The sequence below is a fragment of the Macaca mulatta genome, chromosome 17 (genome assembly GCF_049350105.2).
Source record: "Macaca mulatta isolate MMU2019108-1 chromosome 17, T2T-MMU8v2.0, whole genome shotgun sequence".
NCBI lineage: Eukaryota > Metazoa > Chordata > Mammalia > Primates > Cercopithecidae > Macaca > Macaca mulatta.
This window is the reverse complement of record NC_133422.1, coordinates 28,505,101-28,521,657: the sequence shown is the minus strand read 5'-3', so window position 1 is coordinate 28,521,657 and position 16,557 is coordinate 28,505,101. Positions and strand designations below refer to the sequence as shown.

Genomic DNA, 16,557 nt, shown 5'->3' with positions numbered 1-16,557 from the left:
AAAAAAAAAAAAAAAAAAAAAAAAAAAAAAAAAAGCGCTACTTTAATGCAATCTTAATTTGCATTTCTCTGACTACTACTAAGTTTAATCATCTTTTCGTGTGTTGATTGGGTGAACTAGGTTCAGTTCACTCATCTTGCAGCAGACCCAGACCTGCTCTTAGATTCCAGCTTATATGGATATTTGTCCTCAGGATAGCTCTGGCTATTGTGTTGACTTACTATCGCTCCTCAGATTCTAGCAAAATGTCTTTTTATCTCTATTTTGTTCTTAGGAGAATATTTCCCTTATTTTCTTGAAAGCCCCATGACTATTTAAAAAGAATGCTTGTTATGGGTTACCTGGGTTCCATCTGTACGAAGTGGAAGGGCACCTGAGAGTTGTCAGTCACACTGCCTGCCTTCCTTCTGTTTGTCCCTGCTACTGGCACTGAGAAAGTATCCAGCAGCAAGTCCCCCCTCTGGAGTTAGACAGACTGATTTACCCAAAGGTCAAGCCCTAGTCTAACAACAAAGCTGGTGTTGTAACTTTCATCTGTTGATTCTAGTGTCTATTTCTCAACTGAATCAAAAATTGGAAAGGAATTACATACTGTATGATTCCATTTATATGAAATGGCCAGAATAGACTAATCCATAAAAACTGAAAGAGTGGTTGCCTAGGGCTAGGGGGAGGGGAGAATGAGAAGTGACTGCAAATGGGCATGACACTTCTTTCTTAGATCATGAAAATGTTCTGAAATTATGTTGTAGTGATGCCTGTACAACTCCGTGAATCTACTAAAAAGCAAATTTATGATAGATGAATTACATATCAGTAAAACTATTATATAATTAAAAAGGAAATGGGGTATTGTTTATTGAGATAAAACACTTGTTCAAAAATGCATAAACATAAACTTATCCGTTCAGTTGAACTGCCACAAAGCGAACATATGTAACCATCATCTGGGTCAATAAATAAAACACTGCCAGCAAACCAGAAGCCTTCGTTTTGTCCCCTCCTTCCAATCTTGGGGCTTTAACCACAGCATGTCTTCCTTTTCCTTAGTGATCTAGGAATAATAAATCCTAGATACAAGCCCTTTGTTGATTATAAGTGGCAAATATCTTCTCATATTCCATGGCTTGCCTTTGCACTCTTTTAGTGATATCTTTTTTTTTTTTTTTTTTTTTTTAAGGCAAGGTCTCACTCTGTTGCCAAGGTTGGAGTACAGTGGTTACAAGCATGGATCACTGCAGCCTCAACCTCTTCATGCTCAAGAGATCCTTCCATCTCAGCCTCCTGAGTAGCTGGGACCACAGGCATGTGCCACCACAATTGGCTAATTTTTGTATTTTTTGTAGAGAGAGGGTTTTGCCATCTTGCCCAGCCTGTCTCAAACTCCTGGCCTCAAGCAATTCACCCGCCTCAGCCTTCCAAAGTGCTGGGATTACAGGCGTGAGCCACTGCGCCTGGCCTAGTGATATCTTTTAATGAACAGATGCTTTTCATTGTAACATAGATAAATTAACCTTTTTATGATTCGTGCTTTTTGTATCCTTTCTCTAACATAGGAAATTATTCATTGGCCCCTTCAAACACTGTCATTGAGTATACATTGTTTAACTAGATGTATAGATAGACAGATAGATACATAGATAGATAGATAGATAGATACGGCCTTTTTTGCTGATAAATTTTTAAAAAGAAAGATGCAGTGGATATGTACTTTTTTCCAAATTGCAAACAATACATTTTCTATTTGAATCAAATAAAGCTAATTCAGAACACTAAAAATCAATATATTCACAGAGAAATTATTCTAAGGCTTTTATATTTCTTGATTTTTCAAGGTTAAAAAATTGTTATTATCAAGAAAACTTACAGCAAACTTCCACTTACTTCAAATCCAAATAATTTGATAATATAGTTACTGTTTTATTTTTATTTTTATTTTTAGAGATAGAGTTTTCCCTGTCGCCTAGGCTGGAGTACAGCGGTGCCATCTTGGCTCACTGCAACCTCCACCTCCTGGATTCAAGTGATTCTCCTGCCTTAAACTCCCAAGTAGCTGGGATTACAGGCATGTGCCATGATGCCTGGCTATTTTTTGTATTTTTAGTAGGGACGAGGTTTCACCATGTTGGCCAAGCTGATCTCAAACTCCTGACTTCAAGTGATCCACCTGCCTTGGCTTCCCAAAATGCTGGGATTATAGGCGTGAGCCACCATGCCGGGCCTATAGTTACTATTTTAAAATAATATTATATAGCACTCATGTCTAAAATTATGTGCCTAAGGAACTGTAAGACTTCTCAAAGATTACATTACATTCAAAATATCTGTAGTAGTATACGAATAATAAAGCTTTAAAGACTAGTAATTCATTATGGTAGCTGTGATTATTCTTCATCAGATTATTCAAGTAACCAGAACATTTCCAATCTGGGCAAATGTGGCTTTACTCTAGAAGAATGTATATACCTCATCATTTGGTCCCGATCCATCTGTACTAATTATGCATATTTTTCCTTTCTCACTTCCCAGTAAGCTTTTGTTTTTTTATAGAAGAGCATTGTTGTTTACTGTTTCATATGCATTTAATTTATAACATCAATTTGTGCATAATTATTTGTATTAACCATTAACCTGTGGATTCTATAGGAGTAATTATTAATCGGCACTTTCCATAGCACCTAGCATATGGTAGACACACAAATGTTTATGAACAAATTGAAAGGCAAAAATCTAACCTTCAAAAATAATATGCTCCATCTATTAACACAACAATTTTCATCACCTGATCATTAAAATTGACTGTATATCCTTTCTCCTCAGCAACAAAGTTCACCTCAATACATAAATACTTACTTTCTCTCCTTTCAGGCTCATTTTGTTCAAGACCATAAGCTTCTGATGGATTCAGCTGCCACTGTAAGAGTGCAAAAACATCTTACTTACTTGTTTAAAAAGGATTTAATACATAGCATTCCCACACATTGATTTTAAATATCAAAACAACTTCTTAAAAATGGAAGAAAAATGGCCAGTCATGGGTGGGTCACACCTGTAATCCCAGCACTTTGGGAGGCCAAGGTAGGTGGATTACCTGAGATGAGGAGCTCGAGACCAACCTGGCCAACATGGTGAAACTCTGTCTCTAATCAAAATACAAAAATTAGCCAGGCATGGTGGCACGTGCCTGTAGTCTCAGCTACTAGGGAGGCTGAGGTAAGAGAATTGCTTGAACCCGGGAGGCGGAGGTTGCAGTGAGCTGAGATGGTGCCATTGCACTTCAGCCTGGGTGACAGAGCAAGCCTCCATCTTGAAAAAAAATTTTAAAAAAATAGAAGAAAAAGGAGTTAGCATGTTCAAATTAACAAAGCCCTAATAACACCACACTGAATGATCCTGAATGATATAACTTCTGGGATCCAAATCAAGACTCTTAGAGAAGTTGAAGATTCTTTACATTCATTTTAATTGGAAGTAAGTGGAGGACCAGAGGATTAGAGTGACTTGTCTCAGGTTACACACTAACTACAGGCGGCAATAGAATTAGAACCTGTGCCCAGTACTATGGAATTAACACCACATTGTATTCTAACTCCAGGTCCCAGATAATCTTAAAATAGCTAGAAAAGGCCTAGGTATTAAAGAATGAAAATATGACCAAGATAGGCCAGGCGCGGTGGCTCATGCCTGTAATCCCAGCACTTTGGGAGGCCAAGGTGGGCGGATCATAAGGTCAGGAGATCAAGATCATCCTGGCTAACACGGTGAAACCCCATCTCTACTAAAAATACAAAAGATTAGCCGGGCGTGGTGGCGGACGCCTGTAGTCCCAGCTACTCGGGATGCCGAGGCAGGAGAATGGCAAGAACCCGGGGGTGGAGCTTGCAGTGAGCTGAGATCACGCCACTGTACTCCAGCCTGGAAGACAGAGTGAGACTCCGTCTCACAAAAAAAAAAAAAAAGAAAAGAAAGAAAGAAAGAAAAAAGAAAATATGACCAGGATTACTTTGCCTTTTAATGTTGTTATATCATAAACTATTACTTGCATCATATCATATCATTTTATATCATATCATTTATCTCTTCTGATTACCATATTTCATCTCATTCAGGAATAAATAGGGAAGCCTGAAGATTCTCAGATATTACATAGAATATTGGAGCAGCAGAAAAGAAAAATGGAGAGTAATCGGTATCTTATAGCACAGCCCTTCTTTTCTCAGCTGGCTAGAATCTCTATCAGAATCACTAATGACTTAACCAAAAGGCCCTGCTAGGGCACCAGTTAATCTGATGAGTGAACTGATGCTTATGTGTGACACACAAATATGGATTACCTGGGAGCCTCTTCCATAAGCATCAGTTCACTCAACAGATTAACTAGTTAACATCATGAGCCTTGAGGGGGGATGAGATACAGGACAAACATTTTACCATGTATTAAAAGTCCTTGGAAAGGGAGGACATCCAGAACTGGCTGGTCACTTATAGAAATGGGAGGTTTAGGCTAGTACCAAGAAAGAGAGAAGACTTAGAAAGGGTAGGAAGCTATATGAGAAATTACCAAAAAATGTTTAAAGTGAGGCATTTTTTGAAAGACATCAAACCACTAAAACCTATTAATTTGGGGAGACAAAGTAAAAACAAGTAACCCTGAATTCATGTTTAAGGACACTCATAAAAATGCTTCTTATAACTGTAAAAACTTAGAAACAATCCAGGTGTCCAACAACATGGGAATGGTTAAATAAGTTAGACCTATGGGTTGGAATATTGTGTTAAATTATTTAAAATATTTTTTAAAGAACTTTTAGTGACACAGAACATACAGCAACATGTTAATTGTGGTATCTATGAGTTGTGGGATAATACACATTCTTTTTTATTTTCCTAGTCTTCTACAATGAGCATATATTACTTTCATAATAAAAATAAGTAATATAACCTAATAGAGAGAAATCCACACATACTAAAGAGAAAACAAAGAATTGAGTACATGGACATGGATATAGATTGATAAAAATCTATTCTTGAAAACAGTGTTGCCCAGTCCTAGCCTGGTTTGCGACAACACCACAGAATAGAACTACTTATCTCAAGGTCTATGGTAACATATCAAAAAGGAAAGCAAAAATCTTTCAAAGTTAATTTCAATTTACTTTAATCTTAAAAACAAATACCAAATTTATTGATACACACTATTTTTGACAATCTAAAAGGAAGAATATAATCATTACTGAAATTCAGATTTAGAACATAATGTTTGCAGCCAGGTCAGATGAGAAGGATGAGAAGATGGACAGTTTATCTTCACTGGAGGTAGAACAGAGAACAACCATGAACAGCCTTTGGAACATGTGCCTGAGTGAGGGTACTCCCTGGAGGGTCTGGCCCAACTGGGTGCTTCCTTTCCCACCTCTGCCCCTGAATATCCCCTTAGTCTTCCTGCCTCCTTCTGCTTCTCTTGCCCTATCTTAAGTTCTTCTGATCTCTTCATTCTCTTTACAATTGAAAAGCTATTAAAATCTACCAGTAAGCAAGATATTTCAGAATTCTCCATAACCCATCACTCATAGTCCTGAAGAGCTAGGTCACTTAATCTTTATGAGGAGAACCTGAAAAATCTATTTCTTCATACTCTTCAGGAGGAATGAAGAGACAGAAAACACAAACACAGAAGTAGAGATTTCTCTGACTAATTGCATATAAGCTTTTATTGAGTTTTACAAAAAAGGTCTTTCCCATCTCTGCCTTCTTTCAGTGCCATGTCAACACCCCTCTCTATTTAAAACGTGATAAACTTTAAATAAAACAATTAGAAAAAAATGACAATATTACAAATGGTAAAACTTATGATACTTCATATACACATGACAGACACTGGATAGTATGTTTCTATATTTAATATTATATACATATACAATTATATGTTATATGTCCAAGTTAATCATATATATGTATGTTCTAGGTACCCTGGACACAAACCGATGTATATAGCAGGAATGTAAAGCTGAAATTTATAAACAGTTCTTTTACATCCTTTTTCTTCCCACTGCAAATTCTAGTAGTTAAATGTTACATTAACTCATTCAATGCCAGGATTAAATCATTGGATGTCACAGAAACAATGTACAATTCTGGACAGGATCCTTTTGCTGTATAAAAGCAGTCCCCAACCTTTGTGGAACCAGGGACCAGGTACCGGTTTCGTGGAAGTTTTTCCACAGACCAGATGGCGAGGAGTGGGGGATCATCAGGCTTTAGATTCTCATAAGGAGCACACAACCTAGATCCCTCACATGGGCAGTTCACAATAGGGTTCACACTCCTATGAGAATCTAATGCCGCTGCTGATCTGACAGGAGGCAGAGCTTAAGCAGTAAGGTGAGCAATGGGGAGCAACTGTAAATACAGAAGAAGCTTCCTAACTGGTACCCAGGGGTTGGGGAACCCTGCTATACAAGACATTTCTTGGGCAGCTGATGAACCTTGACTGGAATCTGTGGATTAGTGGCAGTAATGTATCAATGTTAATTTCCTGATTTTTATGGTTGTATTGTAGTTATGTGGTTATTTCTTATTTGAGGAAATAAAGGGTGAGCTGGTATCATGTCAACAACTTCTGGGAAAAAATTTCTTTGCAGTGTTTTTGTAACTTTTCTGTATGCTTAAGGTTTTTTCCAAATAAAAAGTTTTTTTGAAAACCAAAATAGGCTGAGAACAGTGGCTCGTGCTTGTAATCCCAGCACTTCGGGAGGCTGAGGCAGGCAGGTCGCTTGAGCCCAGGAGATAGAGATTGCCAAGATGGCGCCACCGCACTCCAGCCTGGGTGAGATAGTGAGACCCTGTCTCAAAACAAAAACCAAAACAAAAGAAGAAAAAAAACCCCACAGAAACCAAAACCCAAATAGTGAAGAGGTATAAAGAGTTAAAAGTTATTGAGTTTTCCATGAACTACCTCAGTACATTTTCGGAAATATCAAATAAATTCTTTTTTTCTCGGGCCAGTCGTGGTGGCTTATGCCTGTAATCCCAGCACTTTGGGAGGCCGAGGCCGGTGTATCGCCTGACGTCAGGAGTTCAAGAGCAGCCTGGCCAACATGGTGAAACTCTGTCTCTATTAAAAATACAAAAAATTAGCTGGGCATGGTAGCGTACGTCTGTAATCCCAGATACTGGGGAGTGGGGGTGGGGGGGGGCAGGGGTAGCAAGGCAGGAGAATCGCTGGAACCCAGGAGGCTGAGGTTGCAGTGAACCGAGATCACGCCATTGCACTCCAGCCTGGGCAATGAGTGAAACTCCATCTCAAAATAAATACATAAATAAAAAAACAAATAAATAAATATTCTTTTTTTTCTGATTTTTCTCATGAGAAATGTGTGTGTGTTTGTGTGTGTGTGTGTGTGTGTGTGCACCTCCCTTTGTTTGGGGGTGGGGGTGACCTTTAAACTATTGCAGGGGATCCCAACCCCCTGGCAGCAACCAGTACTGGTCTGTGGCCTGTTAGGAACTGGGCCGCACGGCAGCAGGTGAGCGCAGGCTAGCGAGCATTACCGCCTGAGCTCCACCTCCTGTCAGATGAGCGGTGGAATTAGATTCTCATAGGAGCAGAACCCTATTGTGAACTGCGCACCTGAGGGATCAAGGCTGCGTGCTCCTTATAGAATCTAGTGCCTGATGATGTGAGGTGGAATAGTTTCATCCCAAAACCATCTCCCCATCTGTGGAAAAACTGTCTTCCACAAAACCGGTCACTCGTGCCGAAAAGGGTGGGGACCGCTGAAGTATTTTCACCTCTATCCACCACTCCAAGCCAGAAATGAGAGGGAAGAGATAGGTCAGGTACCTTTCTTTTATCAGCCACCAGATGGCACCAAAAGATCCACTGGCTCAATTCTCTACAGAGATGTAAATTCATAAGGCAGGAATCCATAGCTGAACAGTTGCAGTTAGGTAAAGGTTTGCACATATAAATAAACTCAATAATAATAATTTGTTGAAACTCGGCCTGGCGCGGTGGCTTACACCTGTAATCCCGACACTTTGGAAGACCGAGGCGGGCGGATCACCTGGGCTCAGGAGTTCGAGACTGGCCTGGCCAACATGGCGAAATCCTGTCTCTACTAAAAATATAAAAATTAGCCGGGTATGATGGCGGGCGCCTGTAATCCCAGCTACTCGGGAAGCTGAGGCAGGAGAATCACTTGAACCCAGGAGGCAGAGGTTGCGGTGAGCCGAGATCGAGCCACTGGCACTCCAGCCTAGGCAACAGAGAGAGACTCTCTCTCAAATAATAATAATAATAATTTGTTGAAACTCTTTAAAAGGGTGGGAAGCACTAACTTACAATATTGCAAAAGGGTACCTAACAACATAATACAAAATACACCTGAAAAAAATGTGCATCTACTTACCGTAAATTTGCTAACACCTTCAAGCTCCCCGAACCTCATGTAAGAGATGTCTGCCTTCTTTTTTCCAACATCTACATCTCCTGCATAGATTTGTTTTATGCCTGCACCTTTAATTAAAGGTACACACTCATCACATGGGCACTTTGTCACAAAAATCATGCTTCTTTCTTCTGGTTTTATTTCTTGACACCTACAAAAAAAATTATAAAATATCAGAAAGGTCGTTTCTGAAAGGGAAAGTTATTTTTTAGAAAAATCTTTAAACACTAAAATTGAGCTGTTTTAAAAACAGATTTATGACATTAATAATGATCATCAAGCCTTAGACTTGCTGAATTACTGAATGTTCAAAATATGTAAACCTACAAAACTGTTATGATACAACCTGAACATGACAATTATTATAACTAAAAATAATTTATTGATTCTAAGTAAGAGGTTCAGTTTCAGATTACAAAACAGATGAAATCAGGAAGATACAGACATCAAAGAAAGAGAGAAAAATCCCCGAATGCTTTCTAAGTAAGTATGTGTTTAGAATACTGGAATTAGATTTGAAACTGATACCTTCTTTAAGAGTTAATCATGTCTGACTAGACACTAACTCATCTTGTTAGACAAATGACACAGCCCTATCTGGTACCTACTGGATATTCAATAAATGTTCACTAAATGAATAATTAAATATTTAAGTTCTGTTTTGACTTATAGTTCCCTTACCCCTTCCCTATCATAGGATAATTTTAAAAAGAAAAGTTTCTATTTGACATATTCACACCTCTGTACAAAATGAAGCAAGTAAATCTGTAATGAAGAGGACAAGGAAAAGAATAGAGGAAATTTTGGGTGAAATTTTGCATGCTGAGGGTAGTTCAAGATGAAGGACTGCCCTCATCTGGGGCTATAAGGACTGGCTTCCGGGTTCTGAGGCTTAGGCAGCTCTCAGCCAGCCATCTTCAATTCCTCCACCGCCAGCCTTCCATATCCATCTTCCTTGTTGAGACTGTTACTTACATTCACCTGGACTAGGGCAACAGAATTCTCTGCATCTAGTCTGTTCAAACAATACTACCTACATAATCTACAGTGTGGCTCTGTCAATGCCATTCCATTTCTCCACTGCCTACCAAATGAAGCATAAACTCAAAGTCCTCTCGAGTCCAGTCCCAGCCTGTCCTTGTGAGCTGCATTTCCCTTGTGTCCACATTCCAACCTAACTGGAATATTCATGCTCCTAAACACACCACGGATTTTCCTACTTCCAGACCATTGCTTATGCTAGAAGCAAGAATGGTCTTCCCTTCCCTTCCATTTGCCCCAGTCTAGGAATCCTTTAAGCTCAGTTCAGATGCCAGTTCTTCCCTCAAATCTTTCCCTTGCACTCTCCCATTTGTCCATAGCAGCAGCAGAATGTCCGCAGCACTTTACATTTGCCTCTCCTACAGAATCCACAGCACGAGGTGGATGCTATCTCATATCCCCTACTGCATTAGAAGCTCTCCAAGGACAGGAGCCATGTCTTACAGTTTTTTAATCCCTTAACCTTAATGGTAAAGGCTGAGAAGTGTTTGTGACAATGATGTAAATTGACAGCTATAATCGTTAACAAAACTTCTTTTAAAGCAATTTGGTTCATTATAAAGTCCTATTCTGAATACTGCAGGCCATTGTAACACAATGGTAAGTATTTGTGTATCTAAACATAAAAAAGGTAACGTGTGATGTTACAATGGCTACTTCACTCAGTAACAGGAATTTTTCAGCTCTGTTATAATCTTATGGGAACACGTTGTGCATGTAGTCCATCGTTGCTCAAAATGTCTTTATGTGGTGTGTAACTTTTAATAAATGTATGCTCCAGATTTAGAAGACAAAGGAGCTCTTAACATCCAGAAATATGAGAGTCTGAGCAAGATCCCAAAGGATAAACTTCAAGCAGTTTCATATTGGAGAGAGGGAAGGGAAAAAAAGATATGCTCAACAAATGGGAAGGCCTGCAGAGGCGTTAACCTCAGTTCAGGTCATAGCTTCAGGTCTGGCAGGACCAAGCCTTACCAAAGTTATACTTCTGAAAGGAAACTTTCTTGGAATTTGAAAAAGGAAATAAATTGCAATTATAAGAAAATTAATTTCAACCAACACTTGCTACATTTTAAAGAAAAGTACACCAAGAAGGATTTCATACCTAAATGTCAAAGCATTCTGTTCCGCATGTATGATGTATCTGAATTTCCGTATTTCTCTGTCTTTCTGCTTGTCATCCATGTGTGGGAAGTCAGCATACTCAGATCCAACAGGAAAAGCATTGTAACCACATCCTACAAAGTACATGGCACCTGTTCCATCACAACTTCTCTACGAGAGTGAGCAAACCAACGGTTAGTTTCAACATTCTGAAAAGGCACTTTGCAATGTATTTTTGAAGCTTGCCCTCGTACTTTGTATAATGAATATTCATTCAATTTTCTACAGTAAACTATCAAGAAATATAATATCAGATCCTCCTACTGCAGTGTGATCTTGTCAAAGCAAAATTCCAAGAAAGCTGACCACTTCTCTAATCTATAATCCTAAGGAAGTCCTTGTTTTTTGCAATTAATTAAATACTATCTTACTTAACTCACAAATTATTTCATTTGATGCAGATATTACTTCCCAAATAAATTATAAGATCCTGGAGAGCAGAAACCATGTTTTATATTTCTTTTCTATCCCTTCAACATGTTCGAGTGTTCTGTACATAGCAGGGACTCAACAAGTGATGGTTAATTTGTTTTTTTTTCTTTTGAGATGGAGTTTCACTCTTGTTGCCCAGGCTAGAGTACAATGGCGCGATCTCGGCTCATAGCAATCTCTGCCTCCCAGGTTCAAGCGATTCTCCTCCCTCAGCCTCCTAAGTAGCTGAGATTACAGGCATGCGCCAGTATGCTCGGCTAATTTTTTTGTATTTTTTAGTACAGACAGGGTTTTTCCATGTTGGTCAGGCTGGTTTCGAACTCCTGAGCTCAGGTGATCCACCCTCCTCGGCCTCCCAAAGTGCTGGGATTACAGGCATGAGCCACCGCGCCTGGCTGTGATTGTTAATTTCTTATGTGCTCTGTGCCATGCTACTGGTTAGCAAGTCGAAAACTTTTAAATACTTTAAACAGAAAACTTCTGTTGTTGGGCTAAAAATGTGCTATTGTGATTTAGTTGGAAAATAAAAAATGCATTTTCATCTTCAGTATTTATTGAACCTCTATTATATGCATATTATTATAGAACTTCTTACTTCAATGGCTTTCTTCTCTTTTAAAGAGAAATAGTAGTTAATATCAATGCTTTATCAATTATTAGAATGAAATATTTTATCAATATTGTGTGTGTAATAGTTTGGAATATACTATAAACCTCATAAATTTCAATATGTTATAATTACTCATGATAGTATCAACAGACTCATTACTGTAGCAGCTTCATAAAAATCATGTAATAGTAGGCAAACAAAAGCCTGCAAACAAAATATTATCTCATTAATAAATCTGTTTGAACATTTACTAAATGTCAAACATCATGCTGATTTATTTATTTATTTATTTATTTAGAGACAGGGTCTCGCTCTGTCACCCAGGTGTGACTTCCTGGGCTCAAGTCATCCTCCCACCTCAGCCTCCCAAGTAGCTGGGACCACAGGTGCATGTCACTATGCCTGGCTAATTTTTTCATTTTTTGTAGTGATGAGGTCTCACCATGATGCCCAGGATTGTCTTGGGCTCCTGAGCTCAAGCAATCCTCCCACCCCAGCCTCCCAAAGTGCTGGGATTACAGGCATGAGCCACTGCGCCCAGCCATACTGAGTTTTATATGCATCATTTCATTTGATCAATTCTTGAAACAACCTAAAGAGTGATACTATTAATATTACTGTTTACAGATAAGGAAAATGAGGACAAGAGTGACTAATTGTCTAGGGTCACAAAATGAGTAAGTAACACAGCCAGAATTCAAGCCCAGGTTACTTGACTCTAAGCCACGTGTCTTTCCATTTCACCGTGCTGCCTGCCGGCCTGCTCTAGAGATAACTAGAAACTGACATTCTCCACAAAATTTTTAAGAACCAGATGTTAAGCCAAAAGGCTGCCGAGCATTCATGTACACACAAATGAGAGTTCCAACCACTGGCTAGACCTATGCTAGGTGCTGGAATACAACTGTAAACAAGACAGAGAGTCCCTACCCTCATGAGCCTTCTAGTCTGGGGAGGGTAAGAAATTGGACAGATAACTTTAACTGTGATGAATGTCACAGACAAGTTGTACAGAGTGCTATGGAATTTCTGTCTGAGGAGCCTAGTATTCTAGTAGGAGTTAACAGTTGGGGTAGAGGTAAGTAGAGTCAAGAGGTATTTTGAAGGTGGAATCCATTGTGCTAGGTGATCGTATGTGTACAGTAACAGACGAGATGGTGACCACTAGCGAGGGAGAAGGTTAGCAGGGAAGATACTGGATGAGTTGAACTTGAGGAGTTTGTGAAGCATCAAAGCAAATAGATTACTTTCTGTGAAGTCCTTGAGGCAAAATGTAGGCTCACCTTTCAGTCAGCTATATAGTTACTAAATATCTCTTGATTCTAGCCTCCTAACCCATCCCCACAACTCCAAGTCCTCATCTCTCTTTTATTAATCTCCCTATTTCCTGTCTAGCCCTACTTCATTCATTTATAATACAAATCTGATCAAATCATTTCTCCACTTACAATATTCTTGGACTGCACTGTCCGATACAGTCGCCACTAGCCACATGTAGTTAGTCTAGATTGAGAGGTGCTGCAGGTGTAAAATACACATAGAATTTTGAAGATTTAATATTTTTTACATGCAGAATATTTCATTAATTTTTATTGATTACATGATTAAATATTTTCTTAAAATTAATTCATCTGTTTTCCTTTTAAAAATATGGCTCCAGCCAGGCAAGGTGGCTCACACCTGTAATTCCAGCACTATGGGAGGCCAAGGCAGATGCATTACGAAGTCAAGAGATTAAGACCATTCCAGACAACATGGTGAAACTCCATCTCTACTAAAAATACAAAAATTGTCTGGGCGTGGCGGCGCGTGCCTGTAGTCCCAGCTACTTGGGAGGCTGAGACAGGAGATTTGCTTGAACCCAGGAAGCAGAGGTTGCAGTGAGCCGAGACTGCGCCACTGCACTCCAGCCTGGTGACAGAGCGAGACTCCGTCTCAAAAAATATATATATATGGCTCCTAAAAATTTAAAATTCAGTTTGAGGCTTGCCTTTTCTCTCTACTGGTTAGTGCTGTTCTATAGTATGTCACTGCCAGGATAAAGTCCAAAATCTTTACATGGGATATAGGGTTCTTCATGGTCCAGTCCAATTTGTTGCTTACTCTATGTGCCAAATCAAATGCATTTTCCCATATTCTCTCTCTCACCGCAATCTCTGTGTGTTATTCTCCTGGTCCCATTAACTTGTTCTGTCTGATTATATCCTCCTAATCTTCAAGAACATTAACATTATTAATATTAAGAATATTCAGGGCAGGCATGGTGGCTCACACCTGTAATCCCAGCACTTTGGGAGGCAGAGGAGGGTGGATTGCTTGAGGCCAGGAGTTCAAGACCAGCCTGGTCAACATGGCAAAAGTGGTGGTAGGTACATGCCTGTAGTCCCAGCTATTCAAGAGGCTGAGGCATAAGAATCACTTGAACCCAGGAGGCAGAGGTTGCAGTGAGCCAAGATTGCACCACTGCACTCCAGCCTGGGTGACAGAGGGGGACTCTGTCTCAAAAAAAAAAAAAAAAAGAATATGCATGTTATCCTCCTGGTCCTATTGACTTGCTCTGTCTGATGAAATTATCTTATTCTTCAAGAATATTAATATTATTAACATTAATAATATTCACCGAGTATTTACTCATTTTTCCAAGCAAAGGTTCCTCCTCTATGTTCGCATGATATCAGTTATAATTACACTTACATATCAGTTATTTTTTACTTCTACGTCTCCATCACTAAACTATGAGGCCATAAAACGTGATCTTTAATCCCCAGCGTTCACTGTGGCACAGTGCCTAACCTGTAGAGAGTGTTTAACAAATGTTTGCTGAATGAATGTGTCTATCTAGAAAATTGTTGAGGGAATGAGCAAATCTTTATAGATCTTCATAAATGCACCATTACAAAAATATTAATCTTAATGGTCAATAACCTGTAATGCACCGAAGACTGAACTATGTTTAAACAAAATCCAGGTTAAATATTTAAAGAATTGTTTTCATACTTACAGATTTCCCTTCTGCCCAAATGACTGCCCCAACTCCTGTTTTATGATCCTCTGAAAGATATATGGCATTTAACTCAGTAAAAATTACGATGTTAGTTTTGGAAATATATTTTTCCAAAAATAATAAAAACTAGTATCAAAACATACTTCATAAATGTAGCAGCAATCCTTGATATCTTCACTAATTACAGAAAAGTATTAAACACTTTTAAGTATGGAATATGGGAGCTAGGTACCAAATAACTAGAGAGAGTCACTACCAACTCAGTCACACATACGTATGTGGAGGCCACTAAATGGCAGTGTCCGCAGTCAGTTCCCTCAAAGCTGTAGCCAGGACTAAGTGCAACTTCATTGATTCTCCATTAACAAGCCGGTTTCTAAACGACTACTTCTGATAGATGATAAAATTGAATAACGGTTTCAGAACTAATGGATTTTGTGTAATAACTGTTCACAACAACCAAATTTGTCTTTTCTCAGTATTATTTATACTCTAATCATGGAAAATATAGCTTATGAAAATGTTCTTACTAAGAAAAAAGTTCAAACTTCTCATACAAACATAAATAAATCTTTATGGATCTATCTATCTATCTGTTGCTAAAAAATACATGAAGAGAATTCTGATTTAAACAAAATGTCCTTTCCCTGACTTTCAGTTTACTTTGAGGGAAAAAGAATGCAAGTTAATGACATCTTGCCCATTTCTAAATCAAATAGCAGAAGTTATAAACAAACATAAGATTATAATTTCCCTGTAGAACCAAAACCTTTGCAAAAGTAAAGTTGTACTTCTTAAAACCATTAATCTGAAACAGAAAATTTAAAAAAAAAATAGAAATTCTATATATTAAGGATTTACTTTTTCCTTCTATACAATGTTGAGTTTCAAATTTCTAAGACAAATTACACTAATTAGGAAAACCATAGTATTTATCAAAATCTTAATAAGGGACTAAGGTAGTTAAGTGGCACATTTACACATAGAAAATAACAATTATCTGTGAACTTACCCTAGGGCATTTTCATTTTGGGGAGGATTAACTGAAACTGCGGTTTCACCCTACAGTTTCCTAAAAGTGAATCCCTCCAATGATAACATTTTTAAATACCTACTTTCCAGTAAAGGTACAAAGAAAATTTGTGCCACAATTGCATTAAAAACTAGAATGAATGTCTTATTAAAAGGTTAACTTTAAAACAGTTATGATACTCTAATAAAATTTCCCATCTCAAATTCAAGCAAGCTCTGGTTTTCAAAATTATACCACAAAGCATTTGTACAATTTATGTTAAACATGTTTATTCATGATCTCATTTTTACCCTAAAGGTAAAGCAGATAAAATTTCCATTTCTAGATGCAGAAACAGGCAAAGAAATATACTAAAACTTAGCCCTCCGGATCCAACTTGCTTGGCCTTTCCTCCACCTTGCACCATGACATAAAGAATTCCTTGACACAGCCTGGCCAACATAGTGAAACCCCGTCTCTCCTAAAAATACAAAAATTAGCCAGGTGTGGTGGTGCATGCCTGTAATCGCAGCTACTTGGGAGGCTGAGGCAGGAGAGTTGCTTAAACCTGGGAGGCGGAGGTTGCAGTGAGTCAAGATCGTACCACTTCACTCCAGCCTGGGGGACAGAGAAGGACCCCATCTCAAAAAAAAAAAAAAAAAAAAAAGAAAGAAAGAAATCCTTGACAAAAATTTCCATTTATTGAATGCCTCTTATGTTCCAAGTACTGTGAGAACTTAGGATGCAGTGGTGAGGGAAACTGTAGTCCCTTCCTCATACGACTTACAGTTGGATGGTGAAGGAGAACAGCAACAAGGAAACAAACAGTACTTTATGTGCTGTG

The 16,557-nt window shown here is 38.5% G+C and overlaps 1 protein-coding gene across 1 annotated transcript in view; it reads right to left on the bottom strand.

The window, feature by feature from the left end:
* CDADC1 (cytidine and dCMP deaminase domain containing 1) overlaps positions 1-16,557 on the bottom strand; it is a 46,081-nt gene that overhangs the window by 4,992 nt on the left and 24,532 nt on the right. The window contains exons 6-9 of the mRNA XM_015121066.3: positions 14,699-14,748; positions 10,597-10,766; positions 8,412-8,601; positions 2,854-2,914 (exon numbers count right to left, since the gene is read on the bottom strand). Of these exons, the coding sequence (XP_014976552.2) occupies positions 2,854-2,914; positions 8,412-8,601; positions 10,597-10,766; positions 14,699-14,748 (471 nt within the window). The remainder of the gene's footprint in view (positions 1-2,853; positions 2,915-8,411; positions 8,602-10,596; positions 10,767-14,698; positions 14,749-16,557) is intronic.